Source organism: Dromiciops gliroides, chromosome 2, assembly GCF_019393635.1.
Source record: "Dromiciops gliroides isolate mDroGli1 chromosome 2, mDroGli1.pri, whole genome shotgun sequence".
Taxonomy (NCBI): domain Eukaryota; kingdom Metazoa; phylum Chordata; class Mammalia; order Microbiotheria; family Microbiotheriidae; genus Dromiciops; species Dromiciops gliroides.
The window spans coordinates 22,311,498-22,334,317 of NC_057862.1; the positions used below are offsets into that span (position 1 = coordinate 22,311,498).

A 22,820-nucleotide genomic window follows, 5' to 3' on the forward strand; every position below is an offset into this window, starting at 1 on the left:
TGCCGGGCCTGGAATCAGAAAGATCTAAGCTCAAATCCCAGGTCAGACACTTACTAGTTATGTGACCCTGGAAAAGTCATTTAATCTCTATTTGCCTCAGTTTCCTCATCTGTAAAATAGGACAATAATAGCACCTACCTCCCAGGGTTGTTATGAGGATCAAGTGAGATAATATTTGTTAAGCACTTAGTATGGTGCCTGGCGCATAGTAGGTATTATATAAATATGAGCAATGACTATTGTTATTATTAAACAGACATTGCAGAAAAAGGTTGTCAGAAAACAAACGTTGCTGAACTCAAGGAGGGAAAAGGTGAAGAACTGTTTCCTATTCAGATATGAATTCAGGTAGGAAGGTGTTCTAAACAGGGATGGCTTCCAGAAGCATATTCATGTCTTTGATGAGGCCCCAGAGGAATTATGGGATTCTGGCTGACTACCTTCTTGATGAAGCTTGAAATCTTGGCACTGGATGTAAAATGAATTTGATGGTTTGTTTCAGGGAAGTGGCAGATTTGGTCATTAGAAATGCAGTCAAAGACTCCATCATAGGTAACTGATTAACATTCATTTTTTTTTTTTTTTTGGTGGGGCAATGAGGGTTAAGTGACTTGCCCAGAGTCACACAGCTATTAAGTGTCAAGTGTCTGAGTCTGGATTTGAACTCAGGTCCTCCTGAATCCAGGGCCGGTGCTCTATTCACTTCACCACCTAGCTGTAGGTAACTGATTAAGTCAAAGACCTTCTATGAAACTTAAAAAAATTAACACCACAACCTAAAACACCTGAAGACTGAATATATAATATGATATATGTATATAATACACATATAACAACTATTGTTTCTCCAGTGCTTGAAGGGTTATCATGCTCTCTACCTACATTATTTCAATGGATCCTCACCACCACCTTGTGAGGCAAGTACTAAAGGTCTTATCTTAATTATACCCATTTCTCCGGTAAGGAAACTCAATCGGAGAGAATGATCTTCCTGACTCCACATCCAATAATCTATCTATTATCTCTACATTAGCATCACAAACACTGAGAGATTCAAGTAGGTAAGAAGGTTATTGACTCTTCTTAAGAGGTTCTATCTGTATTTATAAAAACAGAATCCCATTTTTTCATTTGTAGATCTTTCAAATGGACTTTAAAAAGTAACGAAGGATTTAATTCTTCATTCTATTCCCTTTAGAGACTAGCCTATCAAAACGAGGAATTGCTATTTGTTGCTTATCTATAAAATGGAAATAATAATGGTAACAACCTCCTAGGGTTGTTGGGAGGATCCAATGAGATAATAACTGAAAAGTGCTTAGCACAGTACCTGCCACATAGTTGGTGCTACATTTTTGTCATTCAGTGGTTTTCCAGTCATGTCTGACTTGTTGTGATCCCATTTGGGATTTTCTTGGCAAAGATCTCGGAGTGGTTTGTCATTTCCTTCTCCAGCTCATTTTACAGACGAGGAAACTGAGGCAGGCAGAGTGAAGTAACTTGCCCAGGGTCACAGAGCTAGGAAGTGTCTGAGGCCAGATCTGAACTCAGGAAGAGGAGTCTTCCCGACTCCATGCCCAGTACTCTATCTACTATGCCACCTTGCTGTCTAGGTGCTATATAAATGTTAGCTATTATTACGCTGCAAGATAACCACACCACGAAAAGAAAATAGTATTTCAGAAGAAAAGTTTCATATCGGTGATATGCCGTAAGAGCTACAAAACTGATCAAACTATGGAGGATCAACCCTGAGGAAATTGTTATGCTTTAAAAAGACATTTCTGTGTACAGTAACATGTTGTCATGGGGATTCTTGTTCACTTATGAGTTGCCCTTGATGGCATCCCAAGTTCCTTCCAATTCTGCAATTCTGTGATCCACAGAGGATTTATTTCTAATACTGATAAGTTGTAATTATCCTTGGTGTCTCATAACCAGCAAATGGCTGACTAAATTGTGGTCTTTTGACATAATGGGATACTATCACTCTATAAAAAATTGACAAATAAGGAGACCATGGTGAAATTGGAAATCATTTCTATAAAAGGACGTGGGGGGGGGCAGCTAGGTGGCGCAGTGGATAGAGCACTGGCCCTGGAGTTAGGAGTACCTGGGTTCAAATCCGGCCTCAGACACTTAACACTTACTAGCTGTGTGACCCTGGGCAAGTCACTTAACCCCAATTGCCTCACTAAAAAAAAAAAAAAAAAAAAAGAATAAAAGGACGCGGGGGAAGAAAGCAGAATGAGGAAAGCAACGTAGATCCCCACTAGGACTGCCTAAAATAAACAATGAAATCTGCTAAGTGCAGAGAAAGAAAGAGAGTAGAAGGGGGACCTACAGCTAATAGGGTGTAATTATTATTTTGTTGAAGTTTATAGAAATATGTGTTAATATATGATATAGGGACTTTAGAGAAATAAATAGAAAATTTCAAATAAATATTTATGTTTTAGCTGTTACATATTTCATATTATAATATACAGTTATATAATGGCATGTAATATATTATTATTATTAGTTTTTTTAAATTTAGTGAGGCAATTGGGGTTAAGTGACTTGCCCAGGGTCACACAGCTAGTAAGTGTTAAGTGTCTGAGGCCAGATTTGAACTCAGGTACTCCTGACTCCAGGGCCGGTGCTCTATCCACTGCGCCATCTAGCTGCCCCACATGTAATATATTATTAATGATATAATATTATTTATATACACCTTTTCTTTTTGAAAAACTCTAAACAGTTTGCAATTTTATTCCTCATTTAATTTCTAACATTGTTTTTTATTGAGATTGCTATTATTTATAATAAAAATATTTAATTAAAAAGTCATATGGTAGAACTATATTGTTTCAGTCTCCTTGGAGAAGAGGCAACTAATGGGTCAAAAAGTTAACATGGAGAACATTTGATGTGCCGCATACAAGGAGCATGACAGGACATGTGCTCCATAGACGTTTACATGTTGAGTAATAATTGATGCAGCCACAGGGCTGCAAGTACCGGGCAACAGAGGGTCATACCTTGGTTGGGGCATCAACGGCTGCTCCTTGATTCACCAGGACCTCAGCCACATTCACTCTGTCCTCTTGTGCAGCCAGGTGGAGAGGGGTCAGGCCACTCTGGAAAGCACACAAAACCAGTCACCTTTTAGTACATGAAAAATACATGGAGTTGATAAGATAGTCAGACATAATTTTAATAAAAAGAGCACATTGCAGAAAACATGACTTATAAAACCAATCAATCCAGAAGCATTTATTAAGGGCCTGCTGTTTACCAAGTACTGGGGATGTCTTCAAGAAAGCTCCTGCCCTCAAAAGACTTATACTTTCTACATCACCAAAATTCCATGTTCCCAATAATCCAATAAACCTTTTTTCTTGCACTAAAATCCTCCTCTGATGCCCCATCACATGGAGGTCATTTTGGCTTTTCAAACTAAAGCTAGCAGGACATGGGCTGGTCCTAGACATGGGGAGGCTTCAAGCAGACCATGGAGTTTATCCCCCAAGGGCCAGACTGTGTTTGAAGAGGCTCATCACTAGGCTTGTCCATAGGGCAGTGATTGCTTTTGGTTGCAGCAATTCCTTTAGTAAGATCTAGAGGGTTTGTGATCTGTATCAATTAATCAGTCAGTCAATAAGCATTTACTAAGCATCTGCGATGTACCAGGCACTGTGCTAAGCACTGGAAGGGAATACTCACACTGAAAAAAGTAAGAAACTCCTGGGGTCTTAACACGAGTAGGCCTTCTAACTGAGAAATATCAACAATAACACATTTATTTATTTTTTTTGTGTGGGAAATTAGGATCAAAGAATCATTGATGCAGAGCTAGAAGGAGCACTGGAGGCATCTTATAGGTAATCTGGTAAGAGCTGTGTCCCCGTGGCTTTCCCAGTGAACTCAGTTAAATTTATGCTGTGGACATTACACAACCCCTGCCCCACTTTGGCTGAAGTCCTGCATTGGGGGCTGGGGATATCAAATATCCTCCTAGCATTCTGGGTGAGTTACTCCCACTCAAGCTCCCTCCTCTCTGAGGGTGGAGGACTGATCTACATCACTTATAGACCTGAGAGGAAAAGAAAGTTTGGGAAAGATCACCCCAAACAGTGACATAATTAGAGGGTAATTAGAGGGTAATTTTCCAAGGTATATTTCCCTGGGGAGAAAATTGCATTTTGAGCCACAAAATTGGTCAAAGTGCCGTGGGCTGCTGCCCTAAGCCTGAGACATACTTTTTTTGGTGGTTGGAGTGGGTGTTTAGGGTGGTTCTTAGTGGGAGTTTTTCCTGAAGTCTGTGGAAAGGATCTCTGGGCTCTGATTCAGAGAGCAATGGATAGACAATAAGGGGAGTGACCCAATAACGGGGGCGGGGGTGGGGATAGTGGAGCTACCACTGAAACAGGCCCCTGGCAAATTGGAAGGAGAAATAGGGGCAAGTTTGTAGGGAACTGGCAGACTCGTGTATAAATCAATCAACAAATTTTTATTAAGCCTCTGCTACTTACGGGGCACTGTGTTAGGCTCTGGTGGTATGAGTACAAAGAAACAATCCCTACTCCAAAGGAGCTCATATTCCAGTTGGGGAAGAGGTGTGTGTGTGTGTGTGTGTGTGTGTGTGTGAGAGAGAGAGAGAGAAGGAGGGAAGGAGGGGGAAGGAAGGGAAGAAGAAGAAGAAGAAGAAGAAGAAGAAGAAGAAAGAGAAGGGGAAGGAGAAGGGGAAGGGGAAGGGGAAGGGGAAGGGGAAGGAGAAGGAGAAGGAGAAGGAGAAGAGGAAGAGGAGGAGGAGGAGGAGGAGGAGGAGGAAGAAGAAGAAGAGAAGATCAAGAACAAGAAGAACAGGATAAAGAAGATGATGAAGAACAAGAAGAAGATGAAGAACAAGAACAAGAAGAACAAAAAGAAGACAGAGGAGGAGAAGGTGAACAAGATAAAGAAGATGATGAAGAAGAACAACAAGAAGAAGATGAAGAACAAGAAGAAGAAGGAGGAGGAGAAGAAAAAGAAGAATAAGAACAAGGAGAAGAACAACAAGAAGATGAAGAAGAAGAAGAAAGAGAAGGAGAAGAAAAAGAAAGAGGAGGAGGAGGAGATGAAGAAGAAGAAGCAGCAGCATTTATTAAGTACCACCTTTTTTCCAGGTGCTGTGCCAAGTACTTTACACCTAATCTCACTTGATCCTCAGCTGGAAGGCAGGTGCTATTTACTATTATCCCCATTTGACAGTTGAGGAAGCAGAGACAGGTAGAGGTTAAATGACTTACCCAGGGTCTCACAGCCAGTAAGTGCATAAGGCTGGATTTGAACCAAGTCTTCCTGACTTCGGGCCCAGCATTTTATCCACTGTGCCATTTAATTAATTGCCTCTTCTCTGTGCCTGACACTGTTAGGCTCTGGGGATACAAATAGGAAGAAACAATCCCTGCTTTCAAGAAGCTTACAGCCCACTGGGGCCATGTTGTGGAGGCAGTGTGGTACAGTGGAAATAGTGCTTGCTGTGGAGTCAGAGGTCCTGGGTTCAAATTCTGGCTCTGACATTTACTTTGTGTGTAGCCGTGTCTCTCCAAGCCTTGGTTTGCTCATTGTCAAATGAGGGGCTGGGGCTCTGCTCTTACACCAGCTCTAGGGTTACAACAATGGAGTTCTTCCTGACAGTATCAGGTTGGAATCAAGCTTTCCCTTCTGGTGTGCTAAAAGATCTGAGCATTCCACAAGGTCCCTGTCCATGGTGAGAAGACAGCAAGCATGTCCTTACTAGTGAACAGCCTCAGGCTGACAGTCATCTCAGAGTTCCTCTTATCAGCTAGGAAAATGCCCTTGATTAACAGAGATCCTGTTCATTGGGTACCAAGGTGGATTGGATCACACCTGGAGAACCTTGAAGCTCAACAATAGGAAAGTTACCAAGGAAGGTGATGGGCAGAAAAGATATTCCAAGTCAATCCAGCAGCTGCTGAGAAAAATGACCTGTTTGGATTTCTCTTGACCCCAAACCAGATGAACCAAGGATTGTAATACTCCAGGATAGAAAGAGGCAGCAATGAGAGCTGGAAGGGCTGCCAGGCCCATCCAATGATTCAGACCCAATCCAGAAAAACAAGCCTGGGCATATTGTCATCTGACACATCTGAGTTCTGAAATCAAAACACTCCCCCTCTGTCCACCGTTCCCCATATTTTGAACCTATTCGAGTATAAGCTTTTTGAGGGCAGGGACTGTTTCCTTTTTGTCTTTGTATGTTGGCACACAAAGGATGCTTAGTAAATACTTGCTGACTGATTGAGTAATGAAGTTTTGGAATTTCTTGACTCCTACTCTGTAAAACATCTAATCCTTTGCTAACAACCTCAGGGTAGTATGCAACCTTCCAATACTCATGCTGTACAAAGCTCCTTTTCTAAAGAGATGAAAGATTTCTACTGCAGGACTTTGAGATTTCTGGGAGAGCACCGGATGGTTTGCCTTTAAGGTCCTGCCAGCTACAAATTGATGACATTGACCTTTGTTGTTTTTTGTTTTGTTTTGTTTTTTTGTTTTTGTTTTTTTAGTGAGGCATTTGGGGTCAAGTGACTTGCCCAGGGTCACACAGCTAGTAAGTGTTAAGTGTCTGAAGCTGGACTTGAACTCAGGTACTCCTGACTCCAGGGCCGGTGCTCTATCCACTGTGCCACCTAGCTGCCCCATTGACCTTGGTTTTTTAACCTGATCTGTTTTCTTTCTTTCTTTCTTTCTTTTTTTTTTTTTTGCAGGGCAATGGGGGTTAAGTGACTTGCCCAGGGTCACACAGCTAGTAAGTGTCAAGTATCTGAGGCCGGATTTGAACTCAGGTCCTCCTGATTCCAGGGCGGGTGCTTTATCCACCTAGCTGCCCCCAATCTGATCTGTTTTCAATGGCGTAGGAAGCTCCAGGAAAGGAGTTCGGTTTTTCAATGCAGGCAGGCACTAGATCTGTAGTCTATAGTCCCCATGCTCTCTGAGGCACCCACACATTAAGTGATTGTCCCAGGGGGACACAACAACTGTGTGAGAGTCAGTATCAGCATTTGAACACAAGTCTTCCTGACTCTGAGGTCTACCTGCTATTTTCTAAGGATATGTGTTTCCTGTAGAAATGAGGAGCTCTTTCTAGAAATGATTGAAATAGACTTGTGATCATTCTTGAAACAGTAGGGGATGTCTCTTGAGATTCTCCCATGTCTGCCAGAAGTATGGAAGCAGCAGGAATCTCCTGCTGGGCCCTGGAAGTGGTGTGTGTGTGTGTGTGTGTGTGTGTGTGTTTACACTGGAAGCGGCTGATTTCAGTCAATTCAGAAAAAAGGACAAAAGAAAAAAAAAGGTCACACTGGCTCTGGGGCATCATCAGACAGGCACATTTCCCTTTTCGGTTGACCTTCAAAACTTTTTGTGGACAAAGTGTCAGAGAAGAATTGATGAAGTAGAGGAAGAGGAGAGCCTTTGAGAGTCTCATACCTAGAAGAAGCCAGGGTCCAAATCAGAGCTGGAATGAATCACCTTAAATTTAGGAAGCTGGGCTTAGCCAATCTCTAGGAAAGGAGGGAATGGTAGGGCCTTAGAGGGAACTAAACCCTTGACGCTTAGAAACATCAAGGTGTTAAGCATCTCATAATCATGCCTACATACAAAGAATAAGCTGTGGATTCTCTTTCACATTTAAAATGAAAAGCTGAAAATAATCTAGCTACTGAGGTGGTAGAGTGGATAAATCTGTGGACCTGGAGCCAGGATGTCTTGAGTTCAAAGTTGACCTCAGACACTTAACTAGCTATGTGATCCATGGCAGGTCACAACCTCAGCATGCCTCAGTTTCCTCAGCTGTAGAATGAGGATAATAATAGCACCTACCTCCTAAGGGTATTATGAGGATCAACTGGGAAAATATTTGGAAAGTTCTGTGCCAACCTCATAGCACCATGTAAATTCTAGCCACTATTATTATTACTTAAAAAACCCACATAGATTAGGGCAGGTGAGGCAAGAATTCAAAGCATTTTCACCACAAAGATCCTTAATAATATAAAACCCAGGCTCATACAGTTTGTCCTGGAGCCCTTTCTATATCTTTGGATAAACTGAGTTTGCTTAATTATAGTAAATGAGCAAACAGACAAAAATAAATACCTAGGGAATTTAGGGTGGGGCGGTGTGTGTGTGTGTGTGTGTGTGTGTGTGTGTGTGTGTGTGTAAATTCTTTCCAGATCCATTTAAAAGCCTACATTTCCACTGAGCAAACATTGGTCAAACATCTCTAGGGTACAGAACATTGTGCTAGATTTGGGGGTGGAGGGTTGTGCTGTAGGGGGAAGAGATTCGGGGGAGGGACAAGGCAAATACACTCCCTGCCTTTCCGGAACTTGCCATCTAACGGGGGGGGGGGCATGGGATACATAAAATTAGCTAAGTTATAGTGCCCAGTGCTTGGCACAGTGCCTGGAACATAGAAGATACTTAAGAAATGTTGATTGACTGATTGGTCCCTGTGGGACCATCTTGAATATGGCAAGATTAGAGGTTCTTAATCCAAGGCTAAATGACCACTTGTCATGGAGGACACACAGTGGATCCTTGTTCAGCTAGGATTGGACCAGAGCAGAAGTGCCCAACACACCTCATGAGGCCCACAACACTCCCAAGTGCAGCATGAATCACATTAAAATGTAATTGGGAGGGGCAGCTAGGTGGTGCAATGGATAGAGCACCAGCCCTGGAGTCAGGAGGACTTGAGTTCAAATCCGGCCTCGGACACTTGACACTTACTAGCTGGGCAAGTCACTTAACCCCCATTGCCCCGCAAAAAAAAAGAAAAAAAATGTAATTGGGAAATGTTTGACAGTATAAATAATAATTCAATAAAACCTTGATAACGTTACATTTCAAAACTATGTCAACATGTAGCTCACAGAGTTCCTTGTGTGAGCCTCCATTTCTATTTGAGTTTGAAGCCCCTGGAATAAATCTAGGCTCCTCAGGTCTTTTCCAATTCTCAAAATACAGGATTTTGCCCTACTTAAGTGAAGAAAGTATCTTCAACAAGCTCAAGTAGTTCAGGGAGACCAATTTACACAGAACTGATTTATGCACTAATTACAGACCACGCTTACCTTTTGATAAAAAGTAAACAACTCACACTCCCTCGAGGCTCACTACTCCATCAAACTTTGAGCTCTGTTCTCTGTGGAAGATTTATAGTAGGATAAGGGTGGCCTCAGGGATGAGTTCCCATCTCCCTCACTGGAGGGAGTGTCTCTATGATGAAATCTAAGGTATGTAGACTTATAGGTTCAGAGCTAGAAGGGACTTTTAAGGTTGTCTAGTCAAATTCTAATTTTACAGTTGAGGAAACTGAGGCCCAATGAAAGTCATATGACTTGGCCCAGGGTCAAGCAAATGGTAGAACCAGGATTTGAGCCCAGATCTTGTAAGTCGAAATACAGTATGCTATCTCTAGCAACACATTGCTTCAGATCCACTGGGATACTGAAGCAGTCTTGAAAGTCATGATAGCCCATTTCTTTGAAAATAATCGATGATTTAGACTGAAGTGATTCAGACTTTGCCTTCTGCCCAGCTAAGATTCCAATTCAACAAGTTATGTACCAACTGCGCCACATCCAGAGAAACCGCTTCATTTACCTTATTGCTAAGATTCACGTTGGCATTTCTGGAGAGGAGCAAGGACACCATGTCCACAAGACCCTCCTGGGCAGCCAGGTGCACAGAGGAGATCCCTTGCCTGGTCACTGCGTTGGCATCCGCGCCGTACTCGAGCAGGCTGGTGGCTATGTCCATCTGATTCTTTTTGGCCGCGATGTGCAGGGGTGTGTAACCATTCTGTAAACACAAAGCATCTCATTACACAACTCGCCAGTAAAGAACAGCAAGGGGCCAGCCCATTAGCTTTCTACACAACAATTCCAAGGCTTCCCTTCACCACAACGTATTTTTCCTAGCATTTAAAAAAAATGGACCCTAAAATTACTCTACCCTGTGTTGGTCATCACTCTTTGCAAATGGAATCATAGAGAAGAGCTTTATACCAGACAGCCAAAGCCTTTGCACACATCCAAATCCTGTGCTCCCATTTCCCCCGTAAATAGAATAATATTATTTTCTCTTTTTTTGTTTTGTTTTGTTTTTTGTTTTTTAGTGAGGCAATTGGGGTTAAGTGACTTGCCCAGGGTCACACAGCTAGTAAGTATTAAGTGTCTGAGGCCGGATTTGAACTCAGGTATTCCTGAATCCAGGGCCAGTGCTTTATCCACTGTGCCACCTAGCCGCCCCATATTATTTTCTCTTATTGCCTGGTACCCATTAAATAAATGAATTTACCCAATAAACAAAAATGGGCAGAGGAAGGTATTCCCCCAAGGGGGCATGTCCAAATGTTTAGATTTGGTTCCAATTCAAGGTTTGTTGGGGAGGAGGGAGGAAGAGAAATAAAGGATTAGGAATAGGGATTGGACTGGTGATTTCATCAGTACAGGGAACTCATAGATGAGGAAATTCAATTGAGAAGATTGGCACTTTCTGTTCACCGTGTGCTGTCTTAGAGATTTGCCTGGATTACTGAGAGATCAAGGGTCAAGTAGGAGAAATTTGAGTCTTAATAATTATGATGGAAAACAAGATTTGAATTTAGACCCATGGAATCATCATAGCTTTGTTGGCTTTGAGACATCAGTTTGTGGATTAGGAAAACAGTCCAATGGGCTAAGGGTGCCCCTGATATGAATCAGTCTTAGCAATGACAAATATTTTGAATCACTTGTGTGCCCCTGCCTGATGGGACACAGCCCTGCCTGGCTCTGTCCCCACTGCACAGACAAATGCTTTTTCTGTAACAGGTTAGGGGTGGGGACCTCAGGACTGTTTGAAATCACCCCACTCTGGAACTCCAGCTTCCCAGCTCCCAAGAAACTTATCCCTCCTGGCATGCCCCGTCAAAGGAGAAATAGGAGCTCTCAACTCTATTTTTAGGCCTGACCTATTCTCAGTTTGGGACTTCAGCTGGCAGAGGAATGATGGATGCAGAGCATCAGAAGCCCACGTTCTTATGGTCAAATGAAGAACTCACAGTAGTGCCATCTAGCCTGGTCTCCCTAGGGGTAACAATATGGACCGAAGAACTCGAGATCAGATTCTTCAGCCTGTCCATCATGATCATGTTCAGGGTGAAAGGAAGGGACTCAGATCTCCTACCATCCGACAATTGCTTTTGCTAACAAGGGTCCTTTAAGTTGGCCATCCTTTGGGTTAGAATGATAGTTCCCATCACTAAGGTACTTTACAGAGTGGTTACAACAACACTGTGGGGTGGGAGGGTAAGGATTTGAGTTCCCATGTGACTCGTCAAAATGGGTGGGGCACTGGAGAGAGTTTGGGACTTGTGGTTGGGAGGACCTGGGTTCAAATTCTGCCTCAGACACTCATTAGCTGTGTGGTCCTGGCTGAGTCACTTGATGTTTTTGGATTCTGGTCTGCTTAGTTCTTTTCATCTGAAGATGGGGATTCTAAAAGCACCTGCTCCCTAGGGTAGCTATAAGGATCAAATAAGGTAATATATACATAACACTTTAGAGTGCTGTGCAAATACTAGTTATGAATTTGATCATTATTGAATAAGAAAGCAATATGGTAAGTTACAGAAAAGGAAGGAAAGAAGCAAGCATTTAATCAGCACTATCTGTGTGCCAGGCACTGTTGCTAAGCACTTTACAAATCTCTCTCTCTTTTTTTTCTTTTGCTGGGGCAATGGGGGGTAAGTGACTTGCCTAGGTCACACAGCTAGTAAGTGTCAAGTGTCTGAGGTCAGATTTGAACTCAGGTCCTCCTGAATCCAGGGCCGGTGCTTTATCCACTGTGCCACCTAGCTTCCCTCCAAATATCTCTTTTTTTTGTTTTGTTCTTTTGTGTGTGTGTGTGTGTGTGTGTGTTTTCTTTTTCTTTTCTTTTTTTTGTGGGGCAATTGGGGTTAAGTGACTTGCCAAGGGTCACACAGCTAGTAAGTGTTAACTGTTTGAGGCCGGATTTGAACTCAGGTCCTCCTGAATCTAGGGCCGGTGCTCTATCCACTGCTCTACCTAGCTGCCCCCAAATATCTCTTTTGATCCTCATAACAAGCCTGGGAGGTGGGTCCCTATTTTATAATCAAAGAAACTGAGGCAGACAGGCTAAGCGGCTTACCCAATGTAACATAGCTACTAAGAATATGAGCCTAGATTTGAACTCAGATCTCCCGGATACAGGATCAGGGCTCTCTTCCAATGCCTTCAATAACTTGTGGTGGAATGAATTGACAGCTAGACTTAGAATCAGATGAGCCAATGTTCAAATTTTGCCTCTTACCCCGTCTAGCTGTGTGACCATTGGTAAGTAATCTAATGTCTCTGAGCTGCGGATATAAAATCCGTGTACAAAACCAACATGGCAATGCATGTGTGACCTCTTGCACTGGCTTGTTTGGAGTGAAGTGTTGGGAAGATCTCAAAGTGCTATATAAAGATGAGTTATCACTATAATTACAACATAACCAGAGGTGGGAAATAAATGGATGGAAGTGCTCAAAGGTACCTGGGACCTAATGAGGCTTGGGAAGGAAATCAAGATAGCAAACAACCTAGATTGTTTCAATGCAACCCTTCTTTTTTTTTAAAAAAATTTTAATTTTAATTTTTTTATGTTTTGCAACCTCTCTTAATTTCAGTACCTTCCCTTTGTTAACTATCTTTTATTTATCCTGTATGTAGCTTGTTTTGTGTATTTGTGTTTATAAGTTCCTTGAAGGCAGGGATAGACTGTCTTTTGCCTTTTTGTATCCCCAGCACTTAGCACAATGCCTGGCACATAGTAGGTGCTGAATATATATTAATCAATTGATGTCTAAAATTACAATTCAAAATACCTTTCTAATAACTAGAAAATAATTCTTATTTGCCCAGTTGATAGTGATAAATTCACCCAAATTAACACAACTCTGGTTCAGTTGCAAGTGGCTCTCATTTAGCCTTCTCCTCTTCCTTAATCTGAGAGAAGTGTGCCCGTTTATACTGGGTAGCTTGGCATATCTAGATAGCAAATTAAGTAAAACAATAATCAGGATTCATAATAATGGTGTTCACTTGTACTTTCTGCTTTTCAAAGGACATTGACAAAAATAATCCCTTGGGGGGGCAGGGCAGCTAGATGGTGTGGTGGATAGAGCACCGGGCCCTGGATTCAGGAGGACCTGAGTTCAAATACAGCATCAGACACAACACTTAGTAGCTGTGTGACCCTGGGCAAGTCACTTAACCCTCATTACCCTGCAAAAAAAAAAATGATCCCTTGGGGAAATAGGTAGGACGTGTACCATTAACAATGTTTGACTTACGAGAAAACTGAGGGCTCAGGGACATCAAGGGACTTACCCAAGTTCACTAGGCTATTTCCTTTTTACCACACTGCCCTAACAATGATGTGGATAAAATAACAAGTGATTATTTTTTCCTTCCTTACTACTGAACAAATGACATCATGCTTCTGGTAAGGTAAGCATGAGGAAGAAATGAGCTGACCCATCTAAACAGTAGGAGAATGGCAAAGGTCATCACAGGAGATAAAAAACTTTGAGGGGCAGTTAGGTGGCACAGTGATTAGAGCAACAGCCTTGGAGTCAGAAGGACCTGAGTTCAAATCCAGCCTAAGACACTTGACACTTACTAGTTGTGTGACCCTGGGCAAGTCACTTAACCCCAATTGCCTCACCAAAAAACCCCAGAAAACCCCAACATTTTGAAAGAAGTCCTCACTTTCTGGGAGGCAGAGGGGGAAAATTTAGCTGATTGAAAAATTGAAGATAACAGAAATCTCTTTTAAAAAAGAAGTTCTCAGCTTCTGCATCTATAAAATGAACGCAGACTAGATATTCCTTTCACTCTGAATTCTATGACCCCATAGAAGGGAGACCGAGGCAGAGGCAGACGGAATCAATGTCCTAATGCCTCTGGCAATACAACAATGACCCAGAGCAGGGCTGCCATTACTGTCTGTCATCATTGCCTGACCCTGAATGGTTTTTTAGAGGGTCAAAGTCCTGGAAGAGACAGGACTACTCAAAGGTGTCACGTTTTCTCCAACAATGGGTGGGGCATTGTAGATGTTTTTATGAGGAGGAACTAACTATGGGAAAGTGCATTCCTTTGCTACAATAAAAACTCTGATTCAATGGACTTTATTGGGCACGCATAAAGTGAGAGGGACATCTCCAGAATTTGCAGTTGGGGGCATTTCTCAAGATTGTTTCCTTGGCTCTGCTCCTATAAAACATCTTTAACTCCATTTGAAGAAGCCTGGAGAAGGAAGACAGCTGTGAAGGTGCTTAACTGGTGGGTGGAGGAGGTGGATCGGTCCTTTATTTTGGTTAAGGCTGTTGCTGCCTTGCTATTTTTCACTTCAAAACTTCATGGCAGGGGCAGCTAGGTGGCACAGTAGATAGAGCACTGGCCCTGGATTCAGGAGGACCTGAATTCAAATCCTGCCTCAGACACTTGACACTTACTAGCTGTGTGACCCTGGGCAAGTCACTTAACCCCAATTGCCTCACAAAAAGCCCCCCAAAACACAAAAATAAAAAAAATCCCAACTTCATGGCACTTGGAGTACCAAGAATATCGTTCTCAATAGAAAAATGAGTGACTGAATGAGGAATAATTTCTGAGGCATGTGCAATGAGGGTGATGCTGTAGGAAACTGTGAAAGATGACCTGAGCTCAGCGGAATATTAGAATCCATTAAAATAAAAAGGAGAATAGATAATGTACATGATAACACTTTCCTTCTACGTTAGACAAAGTGTAGGTTTTATTTTAATGCTACAAATTTTGGAAAAACACAACTTCTGAAAAATTCAATGTATAACTTAAAGAGATTAAGTCATGCTAAGTGACCACAGGAGAGTTCATGAACTTGGATAAGAGTCATTGTTGTCTTGAGCTTGGGCTTTCCCATAATTCATAGCAAAACAGCAGCAAACTGGCCGGAGCCCTACCTGAACTTGGAACTCTCCAAAAGCTGGGCAATGAGAGCAAGATTCGAAAGGTGGAATGGGGAGTAGGGTATGGGGGGATGAGTCCAAGGACCCAAAGCTTGACTGTTTCCTAGTGATGGGACCCCTGGGTCAGATACTTGAGTGATCATATTTGGGGAGTCTGAATGGGAGATTTCCCTGACATAGGAACCCCCAAGTGAGGAACGCCCTTTGCCTGCTATACCTTGCAACTGTTCCACAGTTTTTGGTATCAGAGAGTTGCCTGTGCTCTTGAGGGTTGGTGAGGACTTGTCTGGGGGCACACAGCCAATATAGGTCAGAGGCAGAACCTGAACTCTGATCTTCTTGATTCTGAGATTAAGAATTCTCTACTCTGTGTTGCCCTACACCAGGGGTGGGGAGTGGGGATAATATACTTATTACAGTGATTTGGCTAAGGGCTCACGGCCAAGGTCATCTGAGGAGCAAGTGAAAGAACAAGGGTTTGACTCAGGTCTCAGAGATTTTAAGCCCTAAGGGCCCTTGGACATTGGTGCAATCCCTGGTTCTTCTCCTGCCTGCCAGACCATTTCTTCTCTGTCTCCTTTGCTGGATCTTCATCTCCATCACGCCCACTAACTGTGAGTGGGCTCCAAGGCTGCCCTTTGTCCTCTCTCTTTCTAGACTGTTCCACTTGGTGATCTCATCAGCTCCCACCCTGTCAATGACCTCTCTGCAGGTAACACTAAGAGATACTTATCCAGCCCTAACTTCTCTCTGACCTGTAGTCCAGAATCTCCAGATGTCCTTTAGAAAGCTTTCATCCAATAGACATCTGTAGCCCAACATCTCCAAGACTGAAATCATTCTCCTTCTCCCCAAGTCCTCCTTTTCTTCCTAACCATGCCTTGACTGTCAGGGGGGCTGCCATCCTCCCAGGATCCCAGGTTCATAAACTAGATGGCATCCTTGATTCCTGACTCTTGTCCCTCCATATTGAATCAATTGTTAACTCCTGTCCTTTTTATCTTTGTCACATCAGCAGTTGGGTAGCACAGTGGATAAAGCACTAGACTTGGAATCAGGAAGACTCATATTCAAGAGTTCAAATCCAGTGTGTGACCCTGGTCAAGTCACTTAACCCTGTTTGCCTCAGTTTCCTTATCTGTAAAAATGAACTGGAGAAGGAAATGGCAAACCACTTCAGGATCTTTGCCAGTAAAACGCCAAATGGGGTCACAAAGAGTTGGATATGACTGAAACTACTGCACAACAGCAACCATCTCCCATATATGCCCCTTTCTCTTCCCTGACATCAATACCACTCTGGTATAGGTCCTCATCACCCTGCACTTGGACCACTTTTATCACTTGCTTGTTAGTCTCCCTGCCTCAAGTCTCACCCCACTCCGGTCCATCCTGCTGTCAAATTGATCTTCCTTTTTTTTTTTTTGCGGGGCAATGGGGGTTAAGTGACTTGCCCAGGGTCACACAGCTAGTAAGTGTCAAGTGTCTGAGGTCAGATTTGAACTCAGGTACTCCTGAATCCAGGGCCAGTGCTCTATCCACTGCGCCACCTAGCTGCCCAAATTGATCTTCTTAAAATGCAGATCAGACTCTATCACTCTACTATTCAATGAAGTGCAGTGGCTCCCTATTCCCTATAGGGTTAAATAGAGAATCTTCTCTTTGGCATTTAAAGCCCTTCATCCTATTCCCCCCCCCCCAAGCTTTCCAGGTTTCTCATGTCTTGCTCCCCTCCATGTACTCCGTGATCCTGGGACACAGGCCTCCTTCCAGTTTCCATTTCTTGAATCCAGGTGTTTTCATTGATTGCTCCCCATGGGTAGAGCACTCTCCCTCCTCATCTCTGCCTCCTGCTTCCCTGGCCTCAAGTCTCAGCTGAAATCTCCTTTTCTGCCTCTCCCAGCCCCCTTAATCTCTGCCTTCCCTCTGAGGCTACTCTCAATTTATCCCATCTATGTCTTGTTGGAACATAGCTGTTTGCATAGTGTTCCCCCCTCCCCATTAGACTGTGAACTTCTAGAGGGAAGGATCCAGGTTATTTTTGTACCCCCAAAGCTTAGCACAATGCCTGGCACATTGTAGGTGCTTAATAAATCCTAATTTACTGACTGAGAAGTCAAGTGACTTACCCAGGGTCACCCGGGAGGCAGGGTGGTATAATGCATAGAGCACTCTATTTTTAGTTAGGAGAACCTGCGTTTGAATTTCAACTTGGGGACTTCTCAGGTCCGTGAGCTCAATCACACTTCATCTCTTTTTACCTCAGTTTCTTCATCTATAAAATATAAGCTTCTGTGGAGCTAGATGCAGTTGGGGAGCAGGGCTGTAGCTCTGCAGTCAGAGAAGCTGTGTTCAAATCCTGCCTCAGATACTTATTACCAGTGTGGTCCCAAGGAAGTCTCTTTTTTCCTTCAAGAATCTATGAACAGGGGGGCAGCTAGGTGGCGCAGTGGATAGAGTACCGGCCCTGGAGTCAGGAGTACCTGAGTTCAAATCTGGCCTCAGACAATTAACACTTACTAACTGTGTGACCCTGGGCAAGTCACTTAACCCCAATTGCCTCACTTAAAAAAAAAAAAAGAATCTATGAACGGAGAGGGGGGGGGGGGCAGATAGCTGGTGCAGTGGATAGAGCACCGGCCCTGGATTCAGGAGGACCTGGGTTCAAATCCGCCCTCAGACATTTGACACTTACTAGCTGTGTGACCCTGGGCAAGTCACTTAACCCCCATAGTACCGCAAAAACAACAAAAAACCCCCAAAAGAATCTATGAATGATTTGATGTCATTTTGACTAACTAGAACTTTCTCGCTCTCTCCCGGTGATGAGCATCTCCTCCTGATTCTCCCCAACAATCTACCCTTAGCACTCAGTGGGAAGGATGCTGTATCTGTGGTCAGCGGACCTGGGATCAGGTCCAGAGCCTGCCCCTTACTTTCTGGGCTGCTTTGGATCTCAGTGTCTTCATCTTTGAAATGCAGGGGCTAAGTGACTTCTATTGTGCTCTCTCAAGCACTAAAGCTCATTCTATTCCCACCAACCCATGAACGCTTATTACTATTCTTTTTCTGATGATTTCATTGGCCTAAGGAAGTAAGTGGTACCTGTCCTGCTAGGAATACTCCTGGAATTTAGCTGGGATGGCACTAGACCCCCTAAGGACTTCTCCAGAGTAAGAGGGCTAGGATGTGTCAGAGGGTAGATTCGAACACAGATCTTGCTGACTCTAGAGCCAACTCCCTGTGGCTGCCTCTCAAGTCCTGCACATTTTGGATGCTTAATCAACTCTTCCAGTGGAAACTTGCCCCTGCTTTGCAATGAAGAATCCCAGATATTTACCTGGGGCCACTTGCCCAGGGTCACACAACTTGTATATACCAGAATCAGGACTCGAACCCAGAGCCTTACAGATTTGGAGACCTGTTCTTTACAGACCAAGCCTGGTTTGTTAAAGACCTATTATTTTCCTAAGAACCTGGATAAACAGCAGGATGGCCCAGATTGTGAGTCCTTTACATTTCTATCAGGACTAAGCCATCCCTCCATGTCAGGCAGGAGGGAAAAATACAGTGGGAATTGAAAGCCAACTAGAGACAGAGAGGCTGTGTCATTCTCCCGCCCCCTGGATTTGGAGTGTGTACCTTTGCTGCGGCGTGGGGTGAGGCTCCTTGGTCCAGGAGAAGCAGGGCCACTTTCTGGTTATCATAGTGGGCAGCTACATGCAGTGGGGTTAAACCACTCTGAAAACATGTGCAGAAACAATAATGACCTGGGTTAGAAAGGTGTCTCAGAGCATCCTAGACCTGGCTCGAGGCAAAGATATAAAACTCGTGAGTTATGAATTTAAGAAGATGAGTTCCCACAGGAGTCGAGCAATTACAAATACGGCTTTTGTCCTGGGCACTCTATCCTGGTTTCATGCTAAATGACAGTAACACTCACGATGTTAGGTGTCAATATTAGTACTTGCTTATTTGCTTTGTTTTTATTAGCATCGGGGGGCCTGTGGCAGGGCAGGCCTCTCCTCTCCTACCTTTCCAGCAGCATCTGGAGATGCGTTTTTCTGAAGCAGGAGATTGGCCACTTCCAGTTTCCCATATTTTGCAGCCACGTGAAGTGGGGTGAACCCTTTCTGTAAAAAGAAAATGTAAGAATGAAGAATCTCACCAAGCTATTGTCTGGATGCTCCTTAGCTATTGCGATAGTCAAGGCTGGTCCCAAGGACCAGGTCTGCATAGAGGCCCAGGGGCTGGTGGCTAGACAAAGCTTGGTCATTCTGTGACCTCACAGGTAAAACAGATTTACCCGAATGAGGACAGACACTAGGGCCTCTGAATCATCCTCAGCAGTCCAGGTTTGGGCACCTGACAGAGAGGTTTGGGGAAAACAGGAAACTAAAGCAAATTCTATTAGATCTTTGGTGCTGAGGGTCTGGACCTTTGCAAAGGAAGTCTGGCCTGGAGATAAAATCTGACCTGTCACATGGTCTTATGTAGAAATAAGGACGGCTCTTAAATACAAAGCTGAGTTTACTTTATGCTAGAAGCAATAGGGAGTCAGTAAAGTTTCCTGAGGCAGGGAGTGTCGGGGTCTCCTTCTGGAATTCCTCCTTTCATCAATCCCTTTTTTAATATGTTGTCCATTTCTCCCTCTCCGCCACTTTCTTTTTACCTGTTTGTAAATCTACTCAGGTGACCGGATTCCCCTCCCTGCTCCAAGCCTTCCCTGGATCCTTCTACCCCACTCTGCTGCTTTCTTCCTTCCCTTTCACCATCAAACTTCTTGGGAAAGTTGCGAGCCCCTGATGCCTCCCCTTCCTCTCTGGGACTCACACTCTGGTCCATGTGTCCACCACCGAAGGCATCAGGCTCTCTTGAAGATGACCAGGGGCCTTCCTGCCCCAAAATCCAATGGTCTTTTCTATTTGACCTGATGCTAGACTGACTGACAGCTTGTTGAATGCAGGGACTGTTTTCTGGTTGGTTTTGCATCCCCGGCACTCCAGTTGTGCCTGGCTCAAAAATGGCTATTGATCAACTGATTGACATAGAGAGCACCTCTTTCCTGGACTATTGTGACAATTTCCTAACTAGACTCCTGGGTTCCAGTCTCTCCTTGTTCCAATTCATTCTTCACAACTACAAAAATAATCTACTTAAAACTATGTCCAACAGTGCAGTGAATAGAGCTCTGGGCCTGGATTCAGGAAGACCTGAGTTTGAATCTGGCCTCAGACACTTACTGTGTGAACCTGGCCAAGTCACTTCACCCTGTTTGCCTCAGTTTCCTCATCTGTCAAATGAATTGGAGAAGGAAATGGCACACCACTCTAGTATCTTTCCCAAGAAAATCCCGAATGGGTTTAGACATGACAGGATACCACCACAACAAACCCCACCATTCCCTCACTCAAGCAGCTTAACTGGCTCCCTATGGCCTTCAGCAATAAAAGTACAAACTCCTCAGGCTGCATATAGCCCTTTATTCATTATGTCACGCTGGTCTCCAGGAATTCCTCCAATAAAATGGTACCTCTGGTCCCATAAGCTGTGCTTCCTTATATATTCTTTTGTGTGTACACATCATACTTCTTTGGGCCTCAGTTTCTTGATCTGTAAAATGAGGAGATTGGACTAGATGACCCCCAAGGGTCCTTCCACCCCTAAATCTTATGATCATCATAAGATGACCATCAACCAGCCTTTTAAACTCCCAGCAGAACATTAAGCTCCATGAAGGAGGGACTACGCCCCATCTCTCTCCTCCAACATCGAGCAGAAGGCTAATCAATGTCTGCTGAACCGAGTTCTGGGTTGACTTAGGAGATTTGGGGTTTCTGGTACGTCTCACAGACCAAACTGACACCAGTCTCAACAACCAGCTAGCATTTATATAGCGCTTTGAGGCTTGCACAGTGATTCACAGATATCCCATTGCATCTTCACAACCACCCTGGGAGGCAGATGCTATTATTACCCCCACAGTGGGTAATAATGAGGATGCTGAGGCACATAGAGGTTAAGTGACTTGTCCAGGGTCACAAAGTTATTAAGTGTTAAGTGTCTGAGGCTGACTTTGAACTCCTGACTCCAGGGGCAGTGCTCTATCCACTGCACCACCTAGCTGCCCCCCGAGGCCATATTCTTGAGGCAAGGCCAAAACTGGGCTGCCGTGCTGAACACAACACTATCTTCTCTTCCATGTTGGATTCCCAGGTAAACGAGAATCCAGACAAGCTGTCTTACATCTGGTTCTTGTTCCCTAAAGAACCAGAGTAGAAGGAAGTAGGGTCTAGTTGCATCCAACCCATTCTCCCACAATTATCTATTTCCCTGAGTGGACTCATTGCTTTTACCCTAAAATAAACAGAGGCCCAAATAAGCAAGGGTAAAATGCAATGAATTCTTTCATCTTCTGAGCACATCTCTGACCAATTCATCTTAGGTTGCATCTGGGAGTTTTGCTAAGCATGGGAGTAATGAGCATCATCTCGTGCCCATGGAGAAGGTATGTGGTATGGTCTCAAAGCGGGGACTGAAATCCAATTATGCCTGGCCATATGTTTTACTCTTAGCCTTGGTGGGGTGGGGGGTGGGGGGGTCACTTCCTGAGCTGACACAGCATCGGAGAAGCAGCAAGAGGTTAGCCGGTGAGCACCATCCCCAGCGTTCTGCATTCTAGCCACGTCAGCCAATCTGTTCATCCATTTAGACTCTGCCAGAGAAATCTGCTGACTGCATCTTTTGCAAACTGTCTGAGTCTATCAAAACAACTGATAGATAGGCATCGGTGCAACTGAACTGTGACTTTGTTCAATAAGTTTTAATCACAAGATAACAGAGAGAGACATCTGAGATGAAAATAAACAGATCTCTGCTCACTACAATTATGGGATGTAGTGACTTCTCGAGTTTGGAGCTTGTCATACAGTTGTTTGTATAGTGTCCAATGGCCTGATTGCAGTAAAGGTGGATATCTCTGGGGAAAATCATCCCTTTCTAAAGACTCCCATACCTTTGTCGTTATAGCTAACGATGCACCATTGTCCAAAAGAACCAAGGCAACGTCCTCATGTCCCTCTCGTGCCGAAAGGTGTAACGGGGTGTACCCAGAAGTGGTGGCTGCGTTTGGAGAGGCCCCTTGTTGCAAAAGCTGCTGGACTATGTCGGCCTTTCCCAGCCGAGCTGAAATGTGGAGCGGTGTCTGGTCATCCTGAGTGGCAAAGCAAAGATGATGAGTTAGTGAAGGCCAACGTGTCATTTTGAAAAGTTTGAAGGATCGTTGTTGGAGTCAGATCCTATCCTTTGGCATATTTATGGGGAGTATCCCACTTATCTTCATCTTCAGGGTTTAGAAATGGTAGACAAGATGATAATAGGATTATTAGAAACACTGGAAATGGTCTAATAGCTTAAAGAGTGTGTTAGTGTTGTGGGAGCCAATTCTCCCTCCCCCAGACTTCATCCTGCCACCATCATAAATGTGTATGATGGGATATTTACGGAGGATGAAAGACTGCTACCTAAATGGGCAGATTTAACATATCCATTTTTGTGTTCTGTGAGAGGCAGGCAAATTCATAGAGCTAGAGTGAGACACAGCTGAGCCTTTGGGGTATGGAACAGAGCCCCTACATTGTCTGTATTGACATGTCTATCAAAGGAAGTGCCCTTTGTGACATCTTTATCTCAAAGGCCACCAGGCTGGGTTACATTGACTCTTTAGAGGTGGGCAGTGAAACTGGATGATTCAGTTAGGTTT

The 22,820-nt window shown here is 43.8% G+C and overlaps 1 protein-coding gene across 6 annotated transcripts in view; it reads right to left on the reverse strand.

The window, feature by feature from the left end:
* ANK3 (ankyrin 3) overlaps positions 1–22,820 on the reverse strand; it is a 380,917-nt gene that overhangs the window by 141,330 nt on the left and 216,767 nt on the right. For all 6 annotated transcript variants that reach the window (XM_043988596.1, XM_043988597.1, XM_043988598.1 and 3 more), the window contains 5 exons: positions 22,074–22,271; positions 19,093–19,191; positions 18,701–18,799; positions 9,661–9,858; positions 3,024–3,122 (listed from right to left, as the gene is read on the reverse strand). In XM_043988596.1, coding sequence (XP_043844531.1) covers positions 3,024–3,122; positions 9,661–9,858; positions 18,701–18,799; positions 19,093–19,191; positions 22,074–22,271 — 693 coding nt within the window. The remainder of the gene's footprint in view (positions 1–3,023; positions 3,123–9,660; positions 9,859–18,700; positions 18,800–19,092; positions 19,192–22,073; positions 22,272–22,820) is intronic.